Source organism: Peromyscus californicus, unplaced genomic scaffold (assembly GCF_007827085.1).
Source record: "Peromyscus californicus insignis strain IS unplaced genomic scaffold, ASM782708v3 Scaffold_6__1_contigs__length_162567912, whole genome shotgun sequence".
Classification (NCBI taxonomy): Eukaryota; Metazoa; Chordata; class Mammalia; order Rodentia; family Cricetidae; genus Peromyscus; species Peromyscus californicus.
Window position 1 is genome coordinate 47,990,509 of NW_026294584.1, and position 25,267 is coordinate 48,015,775.

A 25,267-nucleotide genomic window follows, 5' to 3' on the forward strand; every position below is an offset into this window, starting at 1 on the left:
ACTGAAACAGTAGTGTCCAGTCCAGCAGGACTCCACTAACCCTCTCAAGGACACTTCCTGCCACCAACGTTCTCACACACTGCCTAAAATCCCAGCCCCCACCCCACCCCTGGGCCCACCTGCAGTGCATGATGGATGAATGGTGCTCCCCATACTCCTCCTGGCTCAGCACTATGAAGGGCTGCTCGGGGCGGCCTCCCTCAGAGCCTGCTGTGGACACCCGGGCCAGCGGCTCTACTGGCCCCGTGTGGAGTTCCAGGCAGGGCTCAGCTTCTGGGCCACTGCCTTCCAGCTTCTTCTCTGTGCACTGTCCAGCAAAGCAGGGACATGTCAGCTTAGAAAGGGTCTCCTTCACCACAAGAACACACTAGATGACTACAGGTGGTCACTGGCACTTGAGATCAGCTCGGAGCTTTGAGAGCTATGCACAGCTCCCCTGGGCGAGTAGGGTGCCTGCTTCCTGGAAACTGCAATCTCCTCAAGGCCCTGGTTGGGGAGAGGGCTGGCCTTGCCCTCTCTAATGGGACTCAGCATGACTGTGTCTTGGTGTAGTACAGACAGAGGGTAATATCTCCGTCAGGTTTATTATCACTATGATGAAACACCATGACCAAAGCAAGTTGAGGAGCAAAGGGTTTATTTGGCTTATGCTTCCACATCGCTTTCCAAAATCAACAGAAGTCAGGACAGGAACTCAAACCGGGCAGGGTTCTGGAGGCAGAAGCTGATGCAGAGGTCATGGTAGGGTGCTGCTTACTGGCTTGCTCCTCATGGCTTACACAGCCTGCTTTCTTATAGAATCTAGGACCACCAGCCCAAGGATGGCACCACCCACAATGAGCTGGACCCTCCCACATCAATCACTAATTAAGAAAAAAAAAAATGCAGGGGTTCTCAATCTGTGGGTCTTGACCCTCACAGGGGTCACATATCAGCTATCCTTCATATCAGATATTTACATTATAATTCATAACAGTAGCAAAATTACAGTTATGAAGTAGCAATGAAATACTTTTATGGTTGGAGTTCACCATAACATGAGGAACTATATTAAAGGGTCGCAGCATTAGGAAGGTTCAGAACCACTGCCCTACAGGCTTGCATTATGGAGGCATTTTCTCAACTGAGGTTCCCTCCTCTCAGACGACTCTAGCTTGTGTCAAGTTCACACAAAACCAGCACACCTCACCCCTTGACAACTTGACACACAAACACATCACTGTTAAGCCACAACCTTTCCTTTCTTGGTCATCCCCACGATCACACATCAATAAAGACATCACAATATAAAACATTTCATGAACATGAACTTCAAAAGTCCCCCAGCCTTACAAATTGAAACATTTTAGAAGTTGTCTCTTTAAAAATATCTGGTCTCTTTTACAATCCAAAGTCCTGTAAAATTCCAAAATCTCTTTTTTAAAACTTTAAAGTCTCATAGCTGTGAGCTCCTGTAAAATCAAAAACAAATTAAATACTTTCTTCCTTCAAGAGGGAAGAACCAGGGCACAGTCACAATAGTCACAATGTGAACAAAGCAAAACCAAACTCCAACGGTATAAATAACTCAATGTCCAACATCTGGGATCCACTCATGATCTTCTGGACTTCTCCAAGAGGCTTCTCTGGCTCCGCCCTCTGCAACACACACAGCTGGTCTTCTAAGCTCAGGCAGGCTCCACTCCACCACTGCTGCTGTTCTTAGTGGTTGTCCCATGGTACTGGCATCTCCAAACTGTTGGGGTCTCCTGCTACAAACAGCCTCTCCTGGGCTCTCTTCATGGTGCCCAGCCTCAACTTCTCTGCGTGACCCCTTCAATCACAGGGCTTCAGCTGCTACTGAGGCTGCACCTTCACCAATAATGGCCTCTCCTGGCCTCTCACAGTGCCAAGCCACAGCTGCTCTCCATGATCCCTTCACGTCTTCAAACCAGTACCACCTGGGTGACTCTTAACTACCAAGTCTGGCTACCAGCCATGGCCACCTCTGGACCACAGCTTCTGGTGGTGACTCTCAGGAAACACTTCCCAGAAGATTTCACCTCCATGATGCTGGCCTCCTCTGAATCACCGCTAATTTCTCAGCTCGAGCTGAGCAAAGGTGTCTGTTCAGTGGTGCCAGTCTCTTGTAAATCCCAGCTGACTCTTTAGTCCCAACTGAGCAGAACCACAGAATCATAATTCAAAATAGCAGATGTTCAACGGCCCTGACAGTCGTTAAGTAACTGTCAAATTTCCTTCTGGAACTTCACAAGCCAGGCCTCCAGTGTCCGCACTTCTCTCAACATTCATTTCTTCCAAGCTCCCACAGAACAGCTCACCCAGCTTTGAACACTTGATGGAGCTTCTCGCCCAAAGTTCCAAAGTTCTTCCACAATCCTCCCAAAAATAATATGGCCAGGCCTGTCACAGCAATAGCCCACTATCCTGGTACAAGTGTCTGTCTTAAGTTTACTACTGCCGTGATGAAGCACCATAACCAAAGCAAGCTGGGGAGGAAAAGGGTTTATTTGGCTTCCACATCTCACTGTTCATCATCAAAGGAAGTTAGGACATCTCAGACAGGGCAGGAACCTGGAGGCAGGAGCTGATGCAGAGGCCAGGGGGAGGTACTGCTTGACATAAAACCAACCAGCCCAGGTAGGGAACAGTTTAACAGAGTTGACTGTGGGTAAGCCCCTGTGCTGAGTGACTCAGTTTATCCCTGACTTACGTCCAGATGATGATGTTACCACCCCACTTACAGCTGCAGACACTGGACTGAGGCAGAAGCTAGGCACCTTAGGGCACTGGCTGGCAGAGGGGAGAACCTGGGTGTGGAGCTAGATCTGTTGACGGGCCTTGGCAATGCACCTACGCCAGCCAGCATCTCCTCCTCATGAGGGGACCAAGGAAACCGAGCCCAATGGTCAGGCATGAAGAGAGAGGCCTGATGACCTCCACAGCAGTCCAGCATCTACCTCCCTGTGGCACCAAGAGTCCTTCCTTTAAATGGACAAGAGGGACCAACCCGGAGAAAGCATCCAAAAGGGTGAGCCGGTAAGTCACTTGGGCTTTTGGCAGAAACAGCTTACACTATCAGCAAGAGCAGATGCTGTCTCACATTCTCAGAGCAAGAGACCCCTGTCTCCAGAGCTCCCCACAGGGACAATGCAGCTATAGCATCTAACAGAGCAAGAACATGGCTGTCAGCACAGCAGCCACTCAGCAGGGACTCCGGGGGAGCAGAAGAAAGACACTATGGGCCACTGTGTCAGACTCTGAGGAGATCAAGCCCCAGGCCCCATGCCATGCTACCACACACAGGTCCCCCATGGGAAGGACTGGTATATTAGGGTCCTCAGAACTCAGAGACCTTTCTGGCCCCTCTTGAGGAAATACTAAGAGGAGAAAAGCAGGCAAAACAGAACCCAAACACCAGTGTGATAATAACCAACCAGGCCAGAGCAGGCCCTCCCTGCCAGCAGAACTCAGAGGAAGCCCGAGGGGTCCTCAGCAGCCTGGGCACCCTATACCTGGGAGGAGGAAGTGGAGAGCAGCTCCCTCCTCTCCTTGCCATGGTCCTGCAGACGCCGTTGGCGCTGATGTGTCCAGCTGGCCTCCCCAGGCGCTGGCCCGCTCAGAAGGCTCTTCCCATCCTTGGCCCCGGGCACTGGGTCCTTGCCCTTGGAAGCCTAGAGAATGAGAAGCAGGATGTGAAAAGTCTCTTCCAAGTTGTCCAGGCAGTGACTCTGGACCAGGAAGGATGCAAATGCCAGGGAGCAACTTCTCTCCCCACCAGCTCTCAGGACCAGACTGAGCTCCTCCTTGCCAGGTCACCTGCTGGCCTCAGCCTGGACTCTCACCTGGACAGAAGCAGAGAGAATCCTTTCTATCCAACAGGAATTATCAACGTTTGTTACAGTGAAGGAACCCAGTACTCACCAGTAGGCCAGGCCCCACACTGGGGAATATCAGCATGTCTGTGTAACAACATTTAGACAATATTAAGTACGTACACACACACACACACACACACACACACACACACACACACACACACACACACACACACCAGACAATCTCCTCTACAGTGGAAAAAGAAACACAGTAAGTCTTGTTTGGGGCCAACTACAGGACTAAGCTGGCTATTGTGAACAAATAATGAAATGGATTAGGGGCGGGCTCAGTGGCAGGGTATTTGCCTAGCAGGCAAGAAGACTTGGGTTCAATCTCAAAAGCAGCAAAATAAAACAAACAAAAAAGCCAGAACCACTAAATCATTTGGTTTAAGAATGACTAAACCACCAGGCATTTTTAATAGAACTTATCTAGAAACGCAAGGATTTCTGTGTAAGACAAATTAGAAAGGAAAGGCAATGATATTTTCCTAGCGTTTTTTTTTTTCACACCAAGAATGATAAGGTCCAAGTCTATAGCAAAGGGATGAATGTAGTAATTCACACCCACTCCACGACATCACTCCCCTTCCCATTAGCAGAGGGGGGTGAGGATAACAGTTAGCTGGGAGTGCTGGGACACCATGGTGTCCTGAAGTGCCAACCTCCACCACACAGAACTACTGGTCTCCTATTTCCTGACCCAGAGGGCAAGGAGGGACTCCCAGAAGCTGTCCCCTGACCGCCACACCTGTGTTGCAGTACACGCGTGCACATGTCTGTCCGTCTCCGTCTCTCTCTTTTCCTCTCTCTCTCATACACATACACACACACACACACACACACACACACACACACGTTTTAATTTTTTTTAATCTGAATTGAGATTCCATTTTATACACACCATGCTGGCACCAGCTCCGGGGTTGGGCACCAGATGCTGCGGGTGAGGGTCTGGAGAACCAGGAGCTCCCATCCACTCCTGATGGGAAGTGAGAAAACCCCAAATGGAGACGCTAGGGAAGACGGAGTTCTTTATGTCACCCTTTCAGCTGGTCAGTGAGGTCGGTAGGAAGCGGGTAGGAACAACACGGCTAAGACATCAGTGAGAATGAAGCCACAGTACAAAGCTAACACCGCCAATCAAATTCCTACACTGCAGGCTGAGGTGGAGTCCCTGGACGGACAGACCCTAGAGTGACGACAGGTGCTGGAAGAACTGTGTACTACTCGATGACGACACCTGCCCACCAGGACACTCAGCCCTTCTGAGAGTTTCTTTCAACCATCAAGCTCCCCTCAGACTATAATGCCCATCTGACAGCAGCCGGCAGCCTGCCGCAGCCCCGGCTATCCACAGCTAACAATGAGTGCAGGCACTGATGGTGAGGTGAGGCTGCAGGGCCGGCGAGTGTCTGCCAGGACAGCTCTGACATCTGTCCTCTCGTTCTAGGACAGGCGGGCTGATCCCAATCCACCAAGCTGAGGACCAAAAGTGTTTTGGGTTTCATTTTTCAGGCTTCAGAATATTTGCAGACACGTTATGAAATATCTTGGGGATGTGACACATATCTAAACATGAAACTCATTTATGCTTCGTATACTTTTTATACACACAGCACAGAGATAATTTTACATAACAGTTTTAAAGGTCTGGGGGTTTAGTGGTAGAGTGCTTGCCTATCGTGTGCACAGCCCCGAATTTGGCACCTAGTACTGGAAAACAAATAAAACAAAAACAAACCCCACCCTGGATAGCTCACATTCCACATTCCTGGACTAGAGAGGCCTGACCTATATAAGGAGAACGTCTGAGGAACTATTTTGCTGACAATTTCATTTAACAGAAAGTAAAGGAAAAGATCCACCACACTGGGCCCATCACGGACTTACAAGAGAAGCTGGCTGGCTACGCTCACGTGACAAAATGTCTTGAGGAAAAAGTGACTCGGCCAGGATGTGTGAAGGAAACGGGACCCCAGCACAGGGAGACACGGGCTGTGGCTTTGGGAACATAGCTCAGAACATCCAGAGAAAAGAAGAGATTTTAAAAGGAAAAGGGTGCCCATGTGTGGGACAGCAGATCTGAGGGGAGAAACGCTGGTCACTGGATGTCCAAGAAGAAAGCACACGGTTACAGGAATGAGTGGTGCATTCGAGTCATAAAGAGTAATGCAAATCTACCCGAAAGTGTGAGAACAGGGGCTGCAGAGAGGCCTCCGCCGCACAGGCGTGAGGATCTGAGATGAGCCCTACAACCCACACTTGAAAAATAAAATGCAATAAAGCCCGGTGTGGAAGTGTGTGTTTATGATCCCAGTGCTGGGGCAGCAGGGACAGGAGGTCCCTGGGGCTCGCTGTCCTATTCAGTGAGTTCCAAGCCAGGTGAGAGACCCTGTCTCAAAAAGAGGTGGATGGCACCTGAGGATTGACACCCAAAGTTGTCCTCTGGCTTCCAGGTACGCACATGTACACCTGCACACACACACACACCTGCACACACATCAGCAAAGTACTAGGTAAGTTAAGTCACAGGCTGTGCAGAAGCCCTGACAATAATAAGCTGAAGACATGGCTAGGGACTTGGTGTGGAGCAGAAGAGAAGAAAGGAAGGGTCTATTAAGGGTTAAGATTGCGTGGCCGACTGATACCAGCTAAGGCAGAAGCACTTCTCCTCTGTGGCTTTTCCCTCCTCTCCTCGCATATGGAGAATTTCTTATCAACTGTACTCATGACTGTTCCCCTCCAGACAAAAAGAGAGACACTTGCTGGTCTGCTATAAACCTTAGAGAGCAAGAACGGAACGCTACACCACTCAGACACGGCCCATGTGAATTCCAAGGATTAGAAACGTGCCGATAGCTGTGGATGGGTCCTGGGAAGACACGTACCAGTGAGAGGAAGTGTCTGCTCCTAAGATGGGTTTGGGAAGAATGGCGTGAGGAAGGGTCTGTTCAAGTGGGGGGCATGGCTGCGGGCAAGGTCTGCTGTGATCACATGCATCTTCAGATAATGATCTGAGACCACAGAACAGTTGCCAAAAAGGCAGGCACCAACAGCCACATCACATCTCTAGTCGGCTGCCTATCTCATGCCCTGTCTGTGTTATCCATGGACCACAGGGTACCCTACCTCTGCACAAGAAGGGAGGGAGGGAGCACTGGGAACTCTCCTCTGCTCACTTACTCCCAGTAAGCAGTGTCCTTCCCTCTTTCAACGTGTGGTGCTAAGGGGGCTCAATTCAGACGGTACGGAGGCTGCAGATTCTCTGGCTGGGTCAAGAGCCCCTCTAAGACCTCCCCAGGCAATGCAGAGCACCCCGCAGGAAGACCCAGAGAGGTGGTGGCTCGAGCATAAAAACACTTGTCACAGAACCCCAATGACCTGAGTTAAGTCCCCAGAGCTCACGGTGGAAGGAGACAACTGGTTCCTGAAAATTGTCCTCTGACCTCCACACATGTGCCATGGTGTGTGTTCACGTACACACACACACACACACACACACACACACACACACACTAATAATATATAGATATATATCATAATATATATTTTATATAACATATGTATCATATATAACATAATATGCATTATATCTTATAATATAATATTATGATGATGATAATAATTTTTATCTTTAAAAAGAAAAAAAAAAACAGCAGGAAAATAAAAAGGGATCCTTCCCTCACAAGTCAGGAAGGCATGGGGGTCGTCCAATATATTACCACACCAGAGCCCCAAAACTTCTATTTTCCAAAATGAAAATACAAATGGGTATTAACAAGGGGATACAGTAAAAAAGAAGAGGGGCCTTTCAACAAAAGAGTCATTGATACCAAGAGAACATGAGCCTAAGTGTCACCTCTCAGCTGTGGCTGGGGATGAGAAGACAGTGTCCTTCAATACTAACTGTGGTGGGCATGAGATACCAATACAGCAGGTATCTGTGGGAGGCAGCTGTTGATGAAGAACTTTAGTAAGGAGGTAAATGTGTGTCTATATGGCTATAAATGTGTGCAACTTTAAAAAATGTTTTCCGTGACATCACTAGTCACTGGAAGTTTTAAGGACAAACCTCCTAAAAATCCTAACTAGTGGATGGGGCTGGAGGATGCTCAGGGATTAAGAACACGTGCTGCTCTTACAGAGAACACAGGTTCAGTTCCTGGCACCCACAAAGGGCCTCACAACCATCTATAACTCCAGTCCCAGGGTATCCAACACCCTCTTCTGGCCTCTGCAGGCGCCAGGCATGTATGTGTTGCACATACATACTTGTAGGCAAACATACATAAAATAGGCCTTAAAAACAAAATCCCTAACAAGTGGACTGACACAACATTCCAATGGTCTAAATTCTATCCAGTCATAACCTGCCTGGCTGCCAACAGTTCAGAAGAGGTGCCTGTAGCCTGTCTTTTGTGATTTGCTCCTTCTGGAGACAGATGCACGATGACTTATCAGTGCCTCAAAACATACAGAAGGACTCCAAAATCACAGTTCCTAGAGAGTTGTCCAGCTTTGGTGGGAAACAGGTCTCATTTGAAGGCCAAGGTCACCAAAAGACAGGGTCTCATAGCACACACACTGTAGACAGGCACCCTTTCCCATCCTGCCCAGCTCCATGGACACAGGCCCAGGCCAGCTGTCCTTAGCACCAGTGTCTCAGTGGGGAAGAGGGAATTTGCAGAGGTTGTGGGTGTTTGCTTTCTTTACATGACAGCCAAATAGGGCTATGTCCACAATAAAGTAATTCACACCTGCTGCCCCCTGACTCACAGAGCGGGTGTGAAAGGCCCAGAATTACTGCTCAAGGGAAGGATGCAGCAGAGCAGAAGCCCCCGCCTACCCACTGATGTTGACAATTGTTGGCTCTTGCAGTTACAGAGCCCAAAAGACGTTGGGAACTGTGGTTTATAGGTACCCCCCCACCCCATACTCCCAATTCTGCCTCCAGATTTCTACTAAAACCCTGGAGAGTGTGTGCACAATGGTATGAAGCCAGATGTCATGGCTCTGCCTTGTAATCGCAGCACTCAGAAGGCTGAGGCAGGAGGATTGCCAGAGTTTGGGGCTAGCCTGAGCTATACAGTGTGGGACTCCATCTCACTAATAATAACAATAGCAACAATAACAATAATTCTACGACCATTTCAGTAAGAGTGATCATGATTTCCATGACCTGTCATGAGCAGGCAAAATGCTGTGAGTAAAATTTACAGCACTCTATGTAAATAAAACTTCAAGGAGAAAAGTCTAATAACTCACTTAACAATAAAATAGCATTTGTGTTTTCTGTATGCTCGTCCTTTAACAGCAAAGAAGAAAAAAGAATTCTGGGATGGTGAGGAAAGATGGAGCCTAACACGCACTGGCCCAGCAAGCTAGTGTAGAGCCCCGTCAGTGCCTTCGGAGTCCACAGGGACATACTGTTACATCACAGGAAGTGCCCCCACCACGTCCTGCATTTGACAGCGGTGAGAGAGACAGCTACAACACTATCTGAACATCACTTATGACAAAAGGACAGAGACATCAGAATACCGTCGTCCCTCCCTCCCTCCGCCCCACCCTGTCCAAGGGCGGAGCTCCGTATGGGAGGGATATCATCATGGCAACCGGAGTAAACAGACAGTGGGATGGACAGAAAAGCTCAGGACACTGGGAAAGAGAAGGGTACCTCTAAACAAGAAACCCCCTTCTGTGTGGCCTGGGGGACAAGCTAAGGTCACCAAAGGTGAGTTAAAGGGCTTGGACTAAGAGCCACCGCAAGCAAATGCCCAGCTTAGAGAGCAGTGAGAGCCACAGCATAGGAGACTCTAGTCTGATGTGCAGCAGGACAGGGGAGAGGGGTGACCCTGAAATCTACTTCCAGCTCTAAAACCCTGTCATTCCCTGGAACCTCAAATCTACAAGTTAGTTTTAGAATTGAAGCAAATGCTGAGCATAAATAACCTACCATCAATTGGAAACAGCAAATGAGGATATTGGGGGCACGACTCAAAGGGTAAAGTGCCTCCCATGGGAGCAAGAGGACCTGAGGTCGGTTCCCTGACACCCATGGTGAACTCCAGGCTCAGTAAGAGACACTGCTCAAAAAATCAGACACTTGATGTTAATCTCTGTCCTCAATACACACACACATACACCCACACACTCATGTACACGTGTACTGCAAAGAGACACATACATACAAAAAATTAAAAAAAAATAATAATAGAAAACGACTTAGTCAAAAGAAGCCAAAACTATACAATGGAAAAAAGAAAGCATCTTCAACAACTGGTGCTGGCATAACTGGATGTCAACATGTAAAAGATTACAAATAGATCCATATCTGTCACCATGCACAAAACTCAAGTCCAAGTGGATCAAAGACCTCAACATAAATCCAGTTACACTAAACTTGATAGAAGAGAAAGTAGGAAGTACTCTTGAACGCATTGGCACAGGAGATCACTTCCTAAATATAACACCAAAGCACAGACACTGAGAACAACAATTAATAAATGGGACCTCTTGAAACTGAGAAGCTTTTGTAGGGCAAAAGACACAGTCAATAAGACAAAAAGACAGCCTACAGAATGGGAAAAGACCTTCACCAACCCCACATCTGACAGAGGGCTGATCTCCAAAGTATATAAAGAACTCAAGAAACTAGACATCAAAATTCTGAACAATCCAATTAAAAAAATGGCCTAAAGAGTTAAACAGAGAATTCTCAAAAGAAGAATCTCAAATGGCTGAAAGACATTTAAGGAAATGCTCAACATCCTTAGTCATCAGAGAAATGCCAATCAAAACCACTCTGAGATACCACTTTACACCTGTCAGAATGGCTATGATCAAAAACACTAATGACAGGCTCTTTTGAAGAGGATGCAGAGCAAAGCGAACACTCCTCCACTTTTGGTGGGAATGCAAACTTGTACAACCACTGTGGAAATCAGTATGGCGGTTTCTCAGAAAATTGGGAATCAATCTACCTCAAGACCCAGCCATACCACTCTTGGGCATATACCCAAGGAACGCTCAATCATACCACAAAGATACATGCTCAACTATGTTCACAGCAGCACTATTCGTAATAGCCAGAACCTGGAAACAACCTAGATGCCCGTCAACTGAAGAATGGATTAAGAAAATGTGGTACATATACACAATGGAGTACTACTCAGCAGAGAAAAACAATGACAGCATGAAATTTGCAGGCAAATGGATGGAACTAGAAAATATCATCCTGAGTGAGGTAACCCAAACCCAGAAAGACAAACATGGTATGTACTCACTCATAAGTGGATTCTAGATATAAAGCAAAGAACAATCAGACTGCAACCCACAGAACCAGGGAGGCTACATAGCAGGGGGGACCCTAGGATGACTGTGGCTTATAATAAGTTTTGGGTTTACTCAATCACTGGGCAAGCCTCAGTGAAACATTTCACTATTAGGATAAGAATTTACACTGTATCAAGCTACTAATAGAAAAATAAAATAAAATAATTAAAATTTTTTTTTTTCAGATTGTAGATAGCTGTGGTCTCCTTTAAGGATCTGGAAAGTGCACTGAATATACAACACAGTGACCAAACTTGGGTGTGATTGTATTTTAGAGGCAAGCTAACAAATGCTTCCCTGAAAACTGCACATTTTTACCCTCACCTTTAGCTGTAAACTGTACAAAAAAATACACCATGCCATTCAGCTTAACTATGTGACTCATAATTCCTGAACTTATCAAAACCATGGCCACAGGCTTATCCAAAACAGTCTTTATGTTTGCTTTCAACTTGAATGAAGCTGGATTTCAAGAGACTCAACGCTCCACCCACCATCTATCAAGCTTCTAAAATGCTGCCCGCTGAGAGAGACCCAGAAAGCAAACAGGAGAGCAGCCTAGCTGCATTCTGAAAGACTCGAAGTTCTACTTGTAAGATTTGAACTTTCAGAAAAGCAATTGGAGAGGTAGCTCTGATTGATTTATGACTGTCTCTACCCTCAGGGATGCCGAGGTGGCAGTCATACTGCATTGACAGTCCTTGAGATCTCAGAGCTGATTCCTAGGACCTTCAGGGGTCCAGCTCCTACCAAACTTCACTGTTTAGCCTCTGCTGGGCACTGCCTCTGCTGGGCACTGCTGATACCAAGGGCACTTCTGTCGGCTCTATTCCTTCCCTAAGAGTCAACACTACTAATTATCCCAAGCAAACTGGGGAGAGTTTAATGAGCCAGAAGTACAAAGAAAGTTGCCTGAGTCCAGAGCCCATGCTGTCTTCCCCAGGGTCCCGCTCAGTGTCTCCTGCTCAACAATATTAACCTATACACAGTCCTGTGGCCATCTGGTGCAGACTCCCAGCATGCTGGGCACAAGCTGACTCCTAAACTGCTCCAAGGGAGGTGGGGGAGGAAGGTATAGACTGTGACAATTTGCCCTCTCAGTAACTAGTAAAAACACATACAAAGAGAAATCGAGGTCCCTTTTACATCTTTTACATGTTGACATCTGGTTATGCCAGCATTTGTTGAAGATACTTTCTTTTTTTCCATTGTATAGTTTTGGCTTCTTTTGACTAAGTCGTTTTCTATGATTATTAAAGTGGAACTCTTGGCTGCTCTGGACATAAGCTGGCATCAAAGGCCTCTTACCATATACCATTAAATTGAAGGATGGTAGAAATGCTTTGCAGAATCAGCAAATACCACATTTAAATGAAGGCACGGACTTAAGGAGAGCTCTTGGATTTACTGTTTGGCCCGACACTTGTTTTATATCACTCAAAATTCAAAATTCCATAACTGTCAGAATTCACACTTGAGCTACCTAAACACTCAAAACCCCTTATGAGTTCACGGGAAGCCTAAGCAAAGGGAAGGGACCCTTCCAAACCTCCTCTCTGCCACCATCTGTTACTTCACTAATGGAGCATGGCAGACAGAGTGGTCACAGCGGTGCAGGGGGGCACAGCCACTTGGGGCTGGAAGGCCGAGAGCGAGGGCCTGAGGTTCAACGAGATCCACTGTTGGCACGTCCGCGCGCACACACACACGCACACATACACGCACACGCACACACGCACACACACACACACGCGCACACACACACACACACGCGCACACACGCACGCACACACACACACACACACACACACACACACACACACTGCCCTCCATCCCAGCATCACGCCCTTCACTGCCAGCCAGAGGTGAGATGGGAAAGGGGTTTATTAGGTGGATTTTCTGGTTTTTCCCCTCAATCCCTCCTCTACAGTTTTATCTTTGTTCTCCTCCTGCAAAGAATGCACGGGTCTACAAGGTTGGGCGGGAGGTTGGAAGGGAGAAGAAAGAAAAGGAGAAATGAATTTGGGATCTCATAGCACATCCAAAACTTTGGCCCTGAAAAAAGGACCCACGAGTTCATGTGTGACAAGGAGTTCTAAGTGAGACGGTGGAAAGTATCTTGACAAGCACACAAAGGCAGGGCCCACACTCACCTGACTGCTGAGTGAGTCTTTCTTGGCTGAACTCTGAGTCTGAGGGGGGCCTTGGGCAGGTGACAGCCTTGAAGGGCTCTTCTTACTCTGAGGCAGCAGTGAGGACAGGAAGCCCACTCGAGGCGACTGGGAGAGGGAGGCAGTCCTCTGGCTGCACACCATGGCTCTGGCCAAGTAAACACACCACAGCGTTAGGGCCTGGGGGGGAACGAGGAGGATCCAAGAACACAGAACTCCTGGCCCAGGTCAGTGACTGGGGCCTTGGCTAGGTTCTGAGGCCTGGGCTTGAAGGTGGCACGATCTTTGGGACCATTTCCTGAACAAAGAACCCGAAGTTCATCTGGCCCAAAAGTGCAGTCTGTGGCTCTTAGAGAGAGACCCAGGAAAGCTCAGAATGCCTTGTCCGATGGCTGCTGGCCACACATCCACACATTTCTACCGAGCACCTGACTGTATTAATCCAAATGGGGATGAGCTGGGACGAGACAGGATGGGATGCAAAGACTTAGCACGAGAAAAAAAAAAAGGTAGGGGAGTTCATTATGTGTGGTTGTCGTTTACTCTGCACTGGAATAGTTGGAGAATATGAGATTACATAAAATATGCCACTAAAGTGAACTGTTTGTCTCCTTCTACTTTCTCTACGCATCTACTGAAAACCTTCTCATTACATCTCTGACGGGCACTTGACTTCCAGCTACAGAGCTACTGCCTCTCTTGTATCACCTCAGACTTCTGCTTCAACTGGCAGTTTTTCAAAGGTCACTCAAACTTCTCTCCCACACTGCCTACCTCTTTACACCCTCAGCAGCTTCTCCTGAGGAACATCCCCACCTGTGGTGACCAGTCCTTCCATCCTATGAAGCAGCTTTGCGGGACTCCACCACCACGGACCCTGACACAGCTGTATAGTTCTCCATCCCGGGAAAATCTTAGAGTAGGGACCTTACGGATACAACTCGGAACCAGGTGTGCCAAAGCCCCCTCTGGCAATTCTCCCTCAGCAGACACAGGGGGCCACCAGGGAGGAAGTCAGTGTGATGTTCCGAAGAGCAGAGACAGCAGCCCCCCTCCCCTCACTGACCCTTAAACCCTCAAGCACACTCACAGCTCCGAATCTCCAAGGCGGTCCATACTGGAGACGTAAGGTGGGAGTTTGTGTTGGACCAAGGGCTCTTCCTCTTCCTGCTGCTGCTCTTCCTTCTTGAGCCGATGGATTTCAGCTTGCAATGCAAAAAGCTGTGGAGGGGCGAAGCTCAGTTAGCCAGTGACCTCACGTGACCTTCCCTCTACTCAGGGAGCTTCCCTGACACGCCACATCCAAACCCAGCTGTAAGGAACACTTCTGCTCATCAAACAGTGGGAAAATGAGAGAGTCACAGCTGATAATGGACTTCTGAGGGTTGAGAAAGGCAGTCGCCCTTAGACACCCAAAACCACTGTGTTGTCTTCTCTTTATCATTTGATTTACTTCCTCTAATCACTTGACTTGTTTCTTCCTGAATTCACTGGGGGAGGCGGGGATCCTGCTTTGATGTTTGGAATCTGCAAAACGGGCCTTTGAAACTTGCAGAGAAAAATATTTTTAATACATTATGGTATTACAGCATCTTTAGCCCTTGCCTGAAGACAACGAGGCAGCATCCAAGAATCTCAAACCCCCAAATAGCTTAAAAGCTTCCTTTTCCCAAAAATCACTGACATAGATCTTCATTTCAAGACGGGGAGACTCCTCAGGCAAAATGTAAAGGCAAGCCCCAGCATCTAGGAGCTAGTCTTTCATCAAATATGTCGCTGAATCAGAACAATTTTATCCGGGTTATAAACAGTATATGTGTGGCTATAAGGAAAAAGACTGGGAAGATAATTGACAGATGGGGACTGGAGAGATGGCTCAGCAGTTAAGAGTGAGTGCTGACCTTGCAGAGGACCCGAGCACCCACATCCAGTGGGATCACAGGTTTGGAACTCCAACTCCAAGGAATTTGACACCCTCTCTGGCCTGCAGGGGCACCTACACCCACATCCACACACCACACACGTCATTTAAAGGAACAAGAGATGAAAAGAGCCAAGGTGTGCCGTGTTGCAAGACGCACACTGTCTTTCTCTTTTCACAAGTTGGTTCTTGTTGCCATACTGCTCATGCAGCACACACCCCTGATTCCAAGCATGACTCTCACCTCCGGTTATCAGGGCTGGCATAGTCCCAGATCCCCATACTTGGTGACTCACTTTTCATCTGAGAACAGTTCACCTTTTCTATATTTAACCAGCTTTCCGCTGCTACCCAGAAGCAGAAGTGCTTCCCAGCTTCCAACCTGGCTCAGAACGAACCTTCTGACGCAGAACTTCATTTTCTTCTTGAACCTGGTTGGTCCTCTGGCACTCCGCATCGAAGTTCAGGATCACAGGGACAGGTGCATAAGGTTAAAGAATAAGTCTGCCCAGAAAGATTTCCAAGTCCTTCCCAGTGAAACACTCGACTATGAGACACAGGGAACAGAGGACAGAACAGGCACTGTGGGAAGGAAAGAGTCTCTTCCAGTCCCTGGGCCTGCTACTCCAGACCACCTGACTCCTTTGGACTCAGAGACACATGACCAACTGCCTAGCCATCCCTTGCATAAGACAGAAATCCAAACTCGGGCATTTCCCCCAGCACCAGCAGTAAAGAGCTAGTATTCAGTGGACTTTACAGTCTACCCTTTAGCAAGGTCAATGCCAGCAACATAGCTAAAAGCAACACCGGAAGCAGGATCAACCACTTCTCCAGGCTGTATCTCTCCCTGGCAAAAATTTAGATGGACAAACCATTCTGCAGATTGCATAGCCACACACGCCCCAGGAACAGCCACTCCAGCTTAGGGTACTGGTTCTTCCCAGCTGCTGCCCAGAGTTCTACTGGAATCATAGAGCAGGTAGGGCCTGTCTTAGGAAAGCAAACTGTAGTTCCAATGTGCATGACCTACTTTGCAGGGTCATGACCTGTTTTGCACTGAAAAAATAATGAGCAACAGGTTCCAGCTGCCCTGGAGAGGCCAGGTGGCCATGCTAAGTTCTTTGGAAAGTCCTCAGGAGAAGCAGGAAGGAGAGAAAAGCAGATCCGGTAAAGGCTGGTTCACACTTATCCACAACAGGAAGGAGGAGAGAAAGCAAAGGCAGGAACCTCCATCAGAAAATGTCCTTCCCAGAGGTCAACACAGCTACAGTGGGTGGACTTCTACCACACCCAAATTTATCAGTGCCTCAACAGGCATCCCATTTCAATGAGACTCCCTTCTCTCATAGATTTTCAGCCTAGAAAACATGAACGAGACTTGTTCTTGAATCAGATCTTGGGCCTTCAACAAAGAGTTGTAGACAGTGAGTTATAGCGATGTTTTCTCTCCCTCCCACTCTCTCTCAAACACCCGAATACATATTCTTAAAGCTACTCTATACTCTGGCAAGTTGAGGCACACTGAGGTCACTGTCCCAGAAAGTAAACCAAACACAAACTCAGGCAGAAAGCTCCAGCCCAAGAAGTGTTTTCAGTTGCCACCAAACCCCAGCAAAGGTAAGTGACACCCCCCAAGAAACATGTGCCACACACAGAGAGGGTACTCTCAAGGCTGGCTGCTCCTAACCTTTGAGCTGACTGGCCGAGTCAGGTACCCAGAAGCTGCCAACTGCCCTGCCCATGCACATCAGCTGTTCCTGACAGCACAGATGCAGAACTAAGAATTATGACTCCCTGGACTGCTGACAGAAACAACGGCAATTTGTCCAGTCCCTCATAGGACACACGTCAGTGATCTTCGGGTGTTCTGTGAAATGGCTACACCATGAGTAGCGGCCGCTCCTCAGTGTCCAGGGACCTCAGACTGTGGACACAGCCCCGGACAGCAGGAAGGATATGCATACACTGGAACAGGACACTCAGGAAGTTGTGCAGAGAGACGATGAACGTGTCAGCCCACTGCCGAGAAAAGTAGGTAGCAAAGGTGGGGTTGGTGTCTGGAGACGGCAAGAAGGGCAGAAGGAACCAGTCCTTCCATTCAGCCTGGTTCTGGAGTTCCGTGGCCTGCTTGGCAAAGAATTCCTGTGCCTTGTCATTTCTGTTTGTCTGCCAAGATACAAAGAAGGTTGCGAGGGAGGGGAAAGAGACAAGTCCACAGGTCAGGTTCCTCTCTGCTGCCGAGCGGACAGCCTTTGAACAGCTCCTGTCAAGCCAGTGACAAAACTGAATCTACAGCCTCCACGGTAAGAAGGAAATCATCACCCTGTTCTCATTCCAAAGCTGGTTCATTCAGAAGTTCTAGGGCTCAGGTAATAGCTCACCCGGCTGGTAGAGCATTTGTCTCCAAAGCACAGAGCTCTGGGTTCAATTCCTAGCACTGAATAAAACCAGGCATGGTGGTATACTTGTACACCTAGCACTTGAAATACAGAGGCAGAAAGATCAGAAGTTCAAGGCCATCCTCAATTACATATCAAGTTTGAGGCCACCCTGGGATCCATGAGACCCAATTTCAAAAACAAAAATAAACTGAGGTTCTAATGACAAAGGCCACCCTGAAAACTAATCCCTGGCTGAAGTTTAAGTAATCTAAATTAGTCCCCCAAATCAGCTACATTTTGTTCTGTTTTGTTGGGACAGGGTTTCTCTCTGCAGCCCTGATTGTCCTGGAATTCACGCTATAGGCCAGGCTGGCCTCGAACTCTGAGATCCACTTGAGTGCTGGGATTAAATGCTTGTGCCACCACTATCTGGCGACAGCCACATTTTTTTATTTCTCAAAGTTTATATTCTTTAAAATGCTACACAAATTGACATGCTTAAAACCAACGGGACACAGAACTGGGGAAACCAAACCCGATGATCGACAGCGAGATGTGGGAGACAGGGAAACAGTCAAAAACAAGAAGAACCTGGATCGTGTAGACAAGATAAAAGCGGAACAGGCTGGTTTTCAGTTTGTTGATGGTGGGTCGATATATGTCCTCCAAACGGCTGAAGAGCCTGCGCTCCAGGTAGCTCCAATAATCCCGAAGGGCAGCCAAGTCATACACCTGCATCAGCTGCTGCAGCTGGTCCACAATCTTGTCCACCTGGTGAGAGACAGCGTCACTGGAGGTGGCCGAAGAGAGGAAATGCCCACCTCACTACACACAATACAAGTTGCGTGTTCCTCCTGTAGCTCCCAGACGTAAAAACGCAGACCTCAGTTGGCAACCTATAAAATTTCCAAGATGTGTTAACATGACAGCTTTCCTAATTATTTTCTGAAGCTAGATATATGGCTTGACCCTCTAGCAAGCTCAGAAATTCCGGCAAGCAAGAGCTTCGGCTCCAGGTGCTGGGTCTCCATGACCAACTTGGCCATGTCACTTTAACTTCGGTCTTGGTTGCCTCACATTGTAAAAATAAATAAGAGTGAAAACGCTTTAGACAGCCTCCAGGGTCCTCCTCCCAGCTCCACAACTTCAGGATTCCACGATCCTGCAGGTCATCAGCGTCCCACCCAAGCCTCGGTGGCTGCTCCCTTCAGCGGAAGACAGTCACACCAGAGTAGACAATCTGAAAACTGTTTTGGATACCGATGTCCATACAACTCTTTTGTTTTAGAAGTAGATCAGAGGACCCTGCTGTCTGGAGCAGGGAGACGCTTTGCTTTGCCACCAAGTAACCACTAACCTCGCACGGCAGGAACCAATACCCTAACTTCCTTCCGTTGCTTCAGCTACGAGCTCACTCCTCCCTCAATCCATCTGCCCAGGACATGCAAACATACAAATCATAGAAGTTCCAAGCACCTCTCAATGGAAAATAGTATCACAGAAGTTTGAATTTTAAAACGTGCAGGGAGGTCTTCCTGAACTGCAGGATAAAAACTGCCAATGATCCCCTGATAATCCCCGAGAGATCTGAACCCAGACAGCGTTCTGGGCTGCAGCCCCCTTTGCTCCCGCTACTATAAAGAGACAAAATTTGAATATTTCTTCTGCCAGAACTCAACCTTGGCTCTTAAAGCGTCGTAGCCACACCGGTCAACCATTGGCCAGCACCTGCAGAGAGGCTGGCATGGAGTGGAGCCCTGGACCAGGAATCAGGGACCTGAGCCCCGATGCTCCTGACTCACTGAGCAACTTCAGGCAAGTCACAACCATCTCCCGTCCTCAGTTCCTCCTATGCCAAGCGAGGGCCAGACTCCAGATGTCTGCAGCCTCCCACCATGCAGTGACAGCGCCGCCCTCGCCCCGGAGGGCAGTGCTGGAGCAGGAGGCCCGCTCCCCTATCTGTCCGCCTCCGCCGCCCCTGCCGGCCCCTCACCCTGAACCCCTTCTCTTTGTCCGCCTTGATCTCCGCATCCAGCTGCCGCAGGGTATGCGTGAACCCACGGAAGAGCAAGTACTCCCGGACCAGCTCGTCCGTGCGTTCCACCGCCTCCGCCATCGCTGCGCGCGCGCGCGCCCGCCGCTAGGGACCCCGGCGGCTAAGGGCGGAGGGGCGGGGCCTGGCGGGACGGGGCGGAGCCGAGCTCGGGCGCCTCGTACGTCACGCCACGGCCAGCCTACCCATCGCGCGCCCCGCCCCCGCCGGCGCCCCGCCCCCGCCGGCGCCCCGCCCTTCCACCGCTGTCCCTCTCGGCCGGGTTCCGGAAGAGTCCTGCTCGGCCGAGTTTTCTAGGAGCCCTGGAGTGTCACCGGAGTCGCTGACACCGCTTCCTCGGTCCAAGGAAAGTAGGACTGGACCTTGCGAATGTTCCAGATAGTCACGGGGCGGGAAGGCACTGATGTTCCCAGCTTACTGGCATGACACTGCAGAATCTTTTGTCCTCTGCCCTCCCCTTACAAATGGAGAAAACCCGAGCCCCAAAGGGTACAGTGACCAGTGTGAAGTCAACTCCCAGAAGCTCAGCTTGCCTCTCTTTCTTTCTATCCTGTGCTGGGGACCGAACCCAGGACCTCATCACATGCTAGGCAAGCATCCTATGGCTGAGCTGCAGGCCCAGCCTTCTGTTGTCTGGTTTGGTTTTTGGTGTGGTCTTGGTTTTCTCACAGTCTCACTAAAGTGTCCACACGGCTCTTGAACTTGGCAGTGACAAATCCCGCACCACCGGGCCTGTCTGTCTGGCCCTGAGTTCCTGAGTAGGAAGAATTAACTATACCAACCAAGATGTACCCTTAGAGGAAAAAAAGGCAAGTTTCGAAGTGTGTGGCCTATGGTCTCAGTTTCTCATTTGTTTGCTTTTTTAATTGTATTTGTGTGAACATTTTTTGAACTCGGGAAAATTGTAAAACAACTTACGTTTGTTTTCTCTGAAGGACTTTCAGTTCCTTTTTCTTTTTTCTTTTCCTTTTTAATTATTTGAAGTTTTTTACAAAGCATACATATTTTCCCTTATTTCTTCATCTTCGAAATGACAATGATAAGGCCCACCTTGCAGAGTCATAATGAAGGTTTGATAAGATAGTGCCTGAAGAGCCAAGTGCTGGTGGCACACGCCTTTAATCCCCGCATTTGGGAGGCAGAGGCAGACAGATTTCAGAGAGCTCAAGGCCAGCCTTGTCTACAAAGCAAGTTCCAGGATAGCCAGAGCTGCAACACAGAGAAACCCTGTCTCTAAGTAAAAAAGATAGTACACGAAGGCCTGGTGGTGTGTACTGTGGAGGCAGAGCCAGGAAGATCTGAGTTTGGGGCCAACCAGGAGGACTCATAGTAAAAAAAAAAAAAAAAAAAAAAAAAAAAAAAGGCAACAAAAAAAGATTGATTGTGCACATGAGTGTGGGTGTCTATGCAGGTGTGGGGACCCAAAGAGAGCATTGGGTGTCTTCTGTGTTCTCCACCTATTCCTTTTGAAACAAGGTTTCCCCTGGAACAGGGGCTCTCATCTTGCTGGCTAGGCTGGAAGGCAGCAGACCTCAGCAGTCCTGCCGGCTCTGCCCACCTCCGAGCTGAGGTTACAGTTATTTACAGGGACATCCAGCTTGTTGCGTGGGTGCTGGGAACCAGCCTCTGGGCTTCATGATTGCGGGGGAAGCACTCTCAACTGCTGTGCCTTCTCTCTGGCCTCGAGATTAGTTTTATAATGATGAAAATCAGTTTCTCTGTGCCCTCTCGTAGTGTCCTTGCTCAATCTGGAATACCTTCAGGCACTCACAGGGATAGCCAGCTGTCTCCCCTCCTTCCAGGCTTTGTTCAAATGTCATGTCTTAGGTTTCTGTCTGTTTTCCTGACAAAGTGTCATGAGGTGGGCAGCTCTGAAACAACAGAAACTTAGTTCTCATGGTTCTGGTGCCCGTAAAGTTGAAAATCAAGGCTCCAGTGTTACCAGAGTTGTTAGGATCAAAGGCAGGTCCCTGCAGTTCTGCCAGGCTAAGTTCAGCCACCAGTCCTCTGTGGTATAATAATAATAATAATAATAATAATAATAATAATAATAATAATAATAATAATAAAAAGGCAGAGAGGAGGTTTATTCAGTGTGGTCATCTTGGAAAGAGGAATATTTTTTTTTTAATCCAGTGACCCACAAGTCTTTGTTGTCTTAACATGGGGCTTAGCTTAGGTTTGTGTAGAGGGCAACAGGTATGTATACGTAATCAGTCCTGGTCAAGGGGTGGTTCTGCCCATCACTGGCCACCACTGTCTCAACTCCAGCCTTTCCTGCAAGGCAGTCATGTCGGTTGTCAGAAATGAGTGGCATCTCTTCCTGGGAGATAAACTCCTGTTTTGGCTAGCACCAGGTTTCAGCCTTGCCATTCCCCCATCACCAGATTCCCAGGGCACTTCCACTTCTTTGGGAACCATTGTTTCTGTGGTCTGATGGCAGATGACAGAGCACGGAGTGTCGCTCTTTGGAGTGTATACTCCTTCCCGGCCCTGCTGTCACACCAGCAGATTCTTAAAGCCCACCTCCGAATAGCATCCCACTGGGGCCTGAGTTTTAACATATAACGTGCAGACTATAATAGTTGACACCTAAGAGAGGCCTTCTCTGGCTGCCCTGTGCAAAATAGTATTAACCCTGCCTCTATTATTCTTATCCCCTTGCCTACTTGTATGTTTCTACCTAGTACTTATGACCATCTTACGAAATCAGTTTTTTCCTCATTTAATGAATTCTCTGTCTCCCCCTCAATTAAAACATAAGCTGGATAGATGGAAGGAGAGGTCATCTGTCTTGTTTACTGCTGTATGCACAGAGCATTGAATAGCATTTGGCTCATAGCAGATACACAATAAATAGGTATTGAAGGCAATGTCGGTTAGGGCCCAGCCACCTTCAGGCAAGGCCATTCTTGGCAGAAAAATCTGAGGAAGTAGATATGGTCTTAGGTGGAAACTAAACCACAGAGGTTCAAGAAGCAACATGGGGACCCAGAACATTGGCCACCCTACCTCACCCCACCAGAAGCAGCTGATAGCACTTGTATATGAGGTCTACCAAATCTGGCTCCAGCCCAGGCCTCTCTCCTGAGCTCCTACCAGATATCCCCAGGACCTTTCCACATGTCTATCCCATAATTGTCTGGAACTGAACATCACTATCTCAGACCAAAATCATGTGGAAACTGTAAGTTCAAACCTGTGCCTGAGGCTTTAGTCTGGCTGTAGAGTTGGACTGCAGAATTCAACTACTCTTCCTCCAAGTATAATTGGGTCATTCAAAGATTTTACAAAATCGAAGCCAGCTGGGTCCCTCAGACCCGGTCTGCTGTTGTTTTGGTGGTTTGGGTTTTTTGGTTGTTTATGCTCACCACTAGGAGAAACCGCTATAATCTAGGTCCTATCCTTTACAATATTATTAAGTCATTCAAATTGTTATTTTTTAGTAACAGTCATTTGAGGAAGATAGAAATAGAAGATAGAAATAGTTTGAGACAAGATAGAAAGCTAGGGGAAATTATGAAACCAAGAATGGGAGAGAAGACCCTCACTCTGGAGTCTGGTTGAAGCCTCTTGCCAGCTGAGAATCAGGAATTGCAACAAAATTAACGTTTTAAAACAACAATAAACCAGGCCTAGTGCCTAAGGTTATATGGCGTTTCTCCTTTCCCATCTGTAAGCCTGCCATTTTCCAGGAATCTTACAAAAACTCTACGCTTCATAAAAAGGTATGTCTTAACCGCCTCATGCAACCACCTTGGCTCCTGGTTTCATTTTACCAGATTATTATTCCATCTAAGGCACCCCTAGAACCACCCTATAGTCTCATGTATTAAAAAGGAAGTAGAAGAAGTTTCCTATCAACCCTTTGTGATGTCCCTTCAGAGCAGCCAAAATGGCATATACAGCTACTTAAGCATGACTCTCCTTTGAGAAACCCGCACCTTCTCTCTTGGGTATGCCTTATTTTTTTTCTCCCCTGAGTGCCTTTTTTTCTATTAATCCCAAATTTAAACATGTTAAAAATATTTTATGATAAACTCTAGCTCTGCTTCAAACTGGATGTTTCTGAAATTCTTTTCTGCGGTGATGTCAGAACCCCAGCCTTACCTGGGTGGGGGGCTGACAAGGGAAGTCCTCGGGCTGCTGCAGGCGGTGCTGGGCTAGGTGGCCTGCGGCACCAGCCATGACAGTTCCACTACGTGTCTAAATGTATGGTCCACTCTCCCAAACTAGTCAGGCTGTTTCTTCACAACTACAGATGAAAAAACCAGTAATAACATGGCCCAATAATAACACTCTGAGGGGTTTCCCAGAGAAAGAAGACATATATCTTTAACATTAAAAACCAGTACACATGGGCTAGAAAGATGGCTTAGCAGTTAGGAGTACTGTCTGCTTTTGTAGTGGACCCGAGTTTAGCTTCTAACATCCACATAGAGATTTACAGCCAGCTGTAATTTTGGTTCAGGAGTATCCGATGACCCCTTCTGGCCTCAATGGGCAACAGGCACACACATGGTGCACATACATATATGCGGGCAAACATTCATGTACATAAAATAAAAATAAATTGTCTTAGTTAGGGTTTTTATTGCTGTGAATAGACTCCATAACGATGGCAACTCTTATAAGGAAACATTTAATTGTGGCTGGCTTACAGTTCAGAGGTTTAGTCCATTATCATCATGGCAGGAACCATGGTGGCGTGCAGGCAGCCATGGTGTTGAAGGGGAAGCAGAGAGTTCTACATCCAGATCTGCAGGCAGCAGGAAGAGAAAGTGACACTGGGCCTGGCTTGAGCATCTGAGACCTCATAGCCCACCCCCAGTGACACACTTCCTCCAACAAGGCCACACCCACTCCAGCAAAGCCACACCTCCTAATAGTGCCACTCCCTATGAACCTATGGGGCCGTTTTCATTCAAACCACATAAATAAATCTTTTAAAAAAAATGGTATACAAATGTTTATTCATAGTAACCAAAAACGAAATAATCCAGATGTCCTTTGACAACATGGTTTTATTTATAGGATATCTTTGAAAAAGTGAAATGTGACATAAAGAAAACTGTACCACTAGTTAATGGTTAAGGAAGATGAGGAGATAAGGGAGTGCCATTATTAAAGAGGCAATAAAGGGATTCATGTGATGGAATTGGTCTGCATCTTGACTGGTTGTGGATGCACCTGTGTGTGATGAAACTCATACACATATAGACACAAAGAGATCTCACTAAAATCATTAACTTAAAAATATCAATATCAGGGCTAGAGAGATGGCTCAGCAGTTAAGAGCCCTGGCTGCTCTTCCAGGGGACCTGAGTTCAATTCCCAACAACCACATGGTGGCTCACAACAATCTATAGTGGGATTTGATGCTCTCTTCTGGCATGCAGGTATACATGTAGATAGAGCACTCATATCTAAAACAAAAAAATGCATAAATAAATAAAAATTTTAAAAATATATCAACATGGTCTCTGGTGGCAGACCAGACGCTGGGCATCTGCAGAGCCCTC

At 47.7% G+C, this 25,267-nt stretch overlaps 1 protein-coding gene across 2 annotated transcripts in view; it reads right to left on the reverse strand.

Moving 5' to 3' along the window:
* Wdr91 (WD repeat domain 91) overlaps positions 1-19,854 on the reverse strand; it is a 34,158-nt gene extending 14,304 nt beyond the window's left edge. The window contains exons 1-8 of one of the 2 annotated variants that reach the window (XM_052721735.1): positions 19,686-19,854; positions 18,284-18,463; positions 17,270-17,477; positions 15,707-15,789; positions 14,478-14,608; positions 13,370-13,535; positions 3,516-3,674; positions 120-307 (exon numbers count right to left, since the gene is read on the reverse strand). In XM_052721735.1, the coding sequence (XP_052577695.1) occupies positions 120-307; positions 3,516-3,674; positions 13,370-13,535; positions 14,478-14,608; positions 15,707-15,789; positions 17,270-17,477; positions 18,284-18,463; positions 19,686-19,808 (1,238 nt within the window). In that variant the 5' untranslated portion in view covers positions 19,809-19,854. Of the gene's footprint in view, positions 1-119; positions 308-3,515; positions 3,675-13,369; positions 13,536-14,477; positions 14,609-15,706; positions 15,790-17,269; positions 17,478-18,283; positions 18,464-19,371; positions 19,613-19,685 lie in introns of those variants that run through there. The other variant, XM_052721736.1, reaches the window with a different exon arrangement.
* Between the last annotated feature and the right edge of the window lie 5,413 nt (positions 19,855-25,267).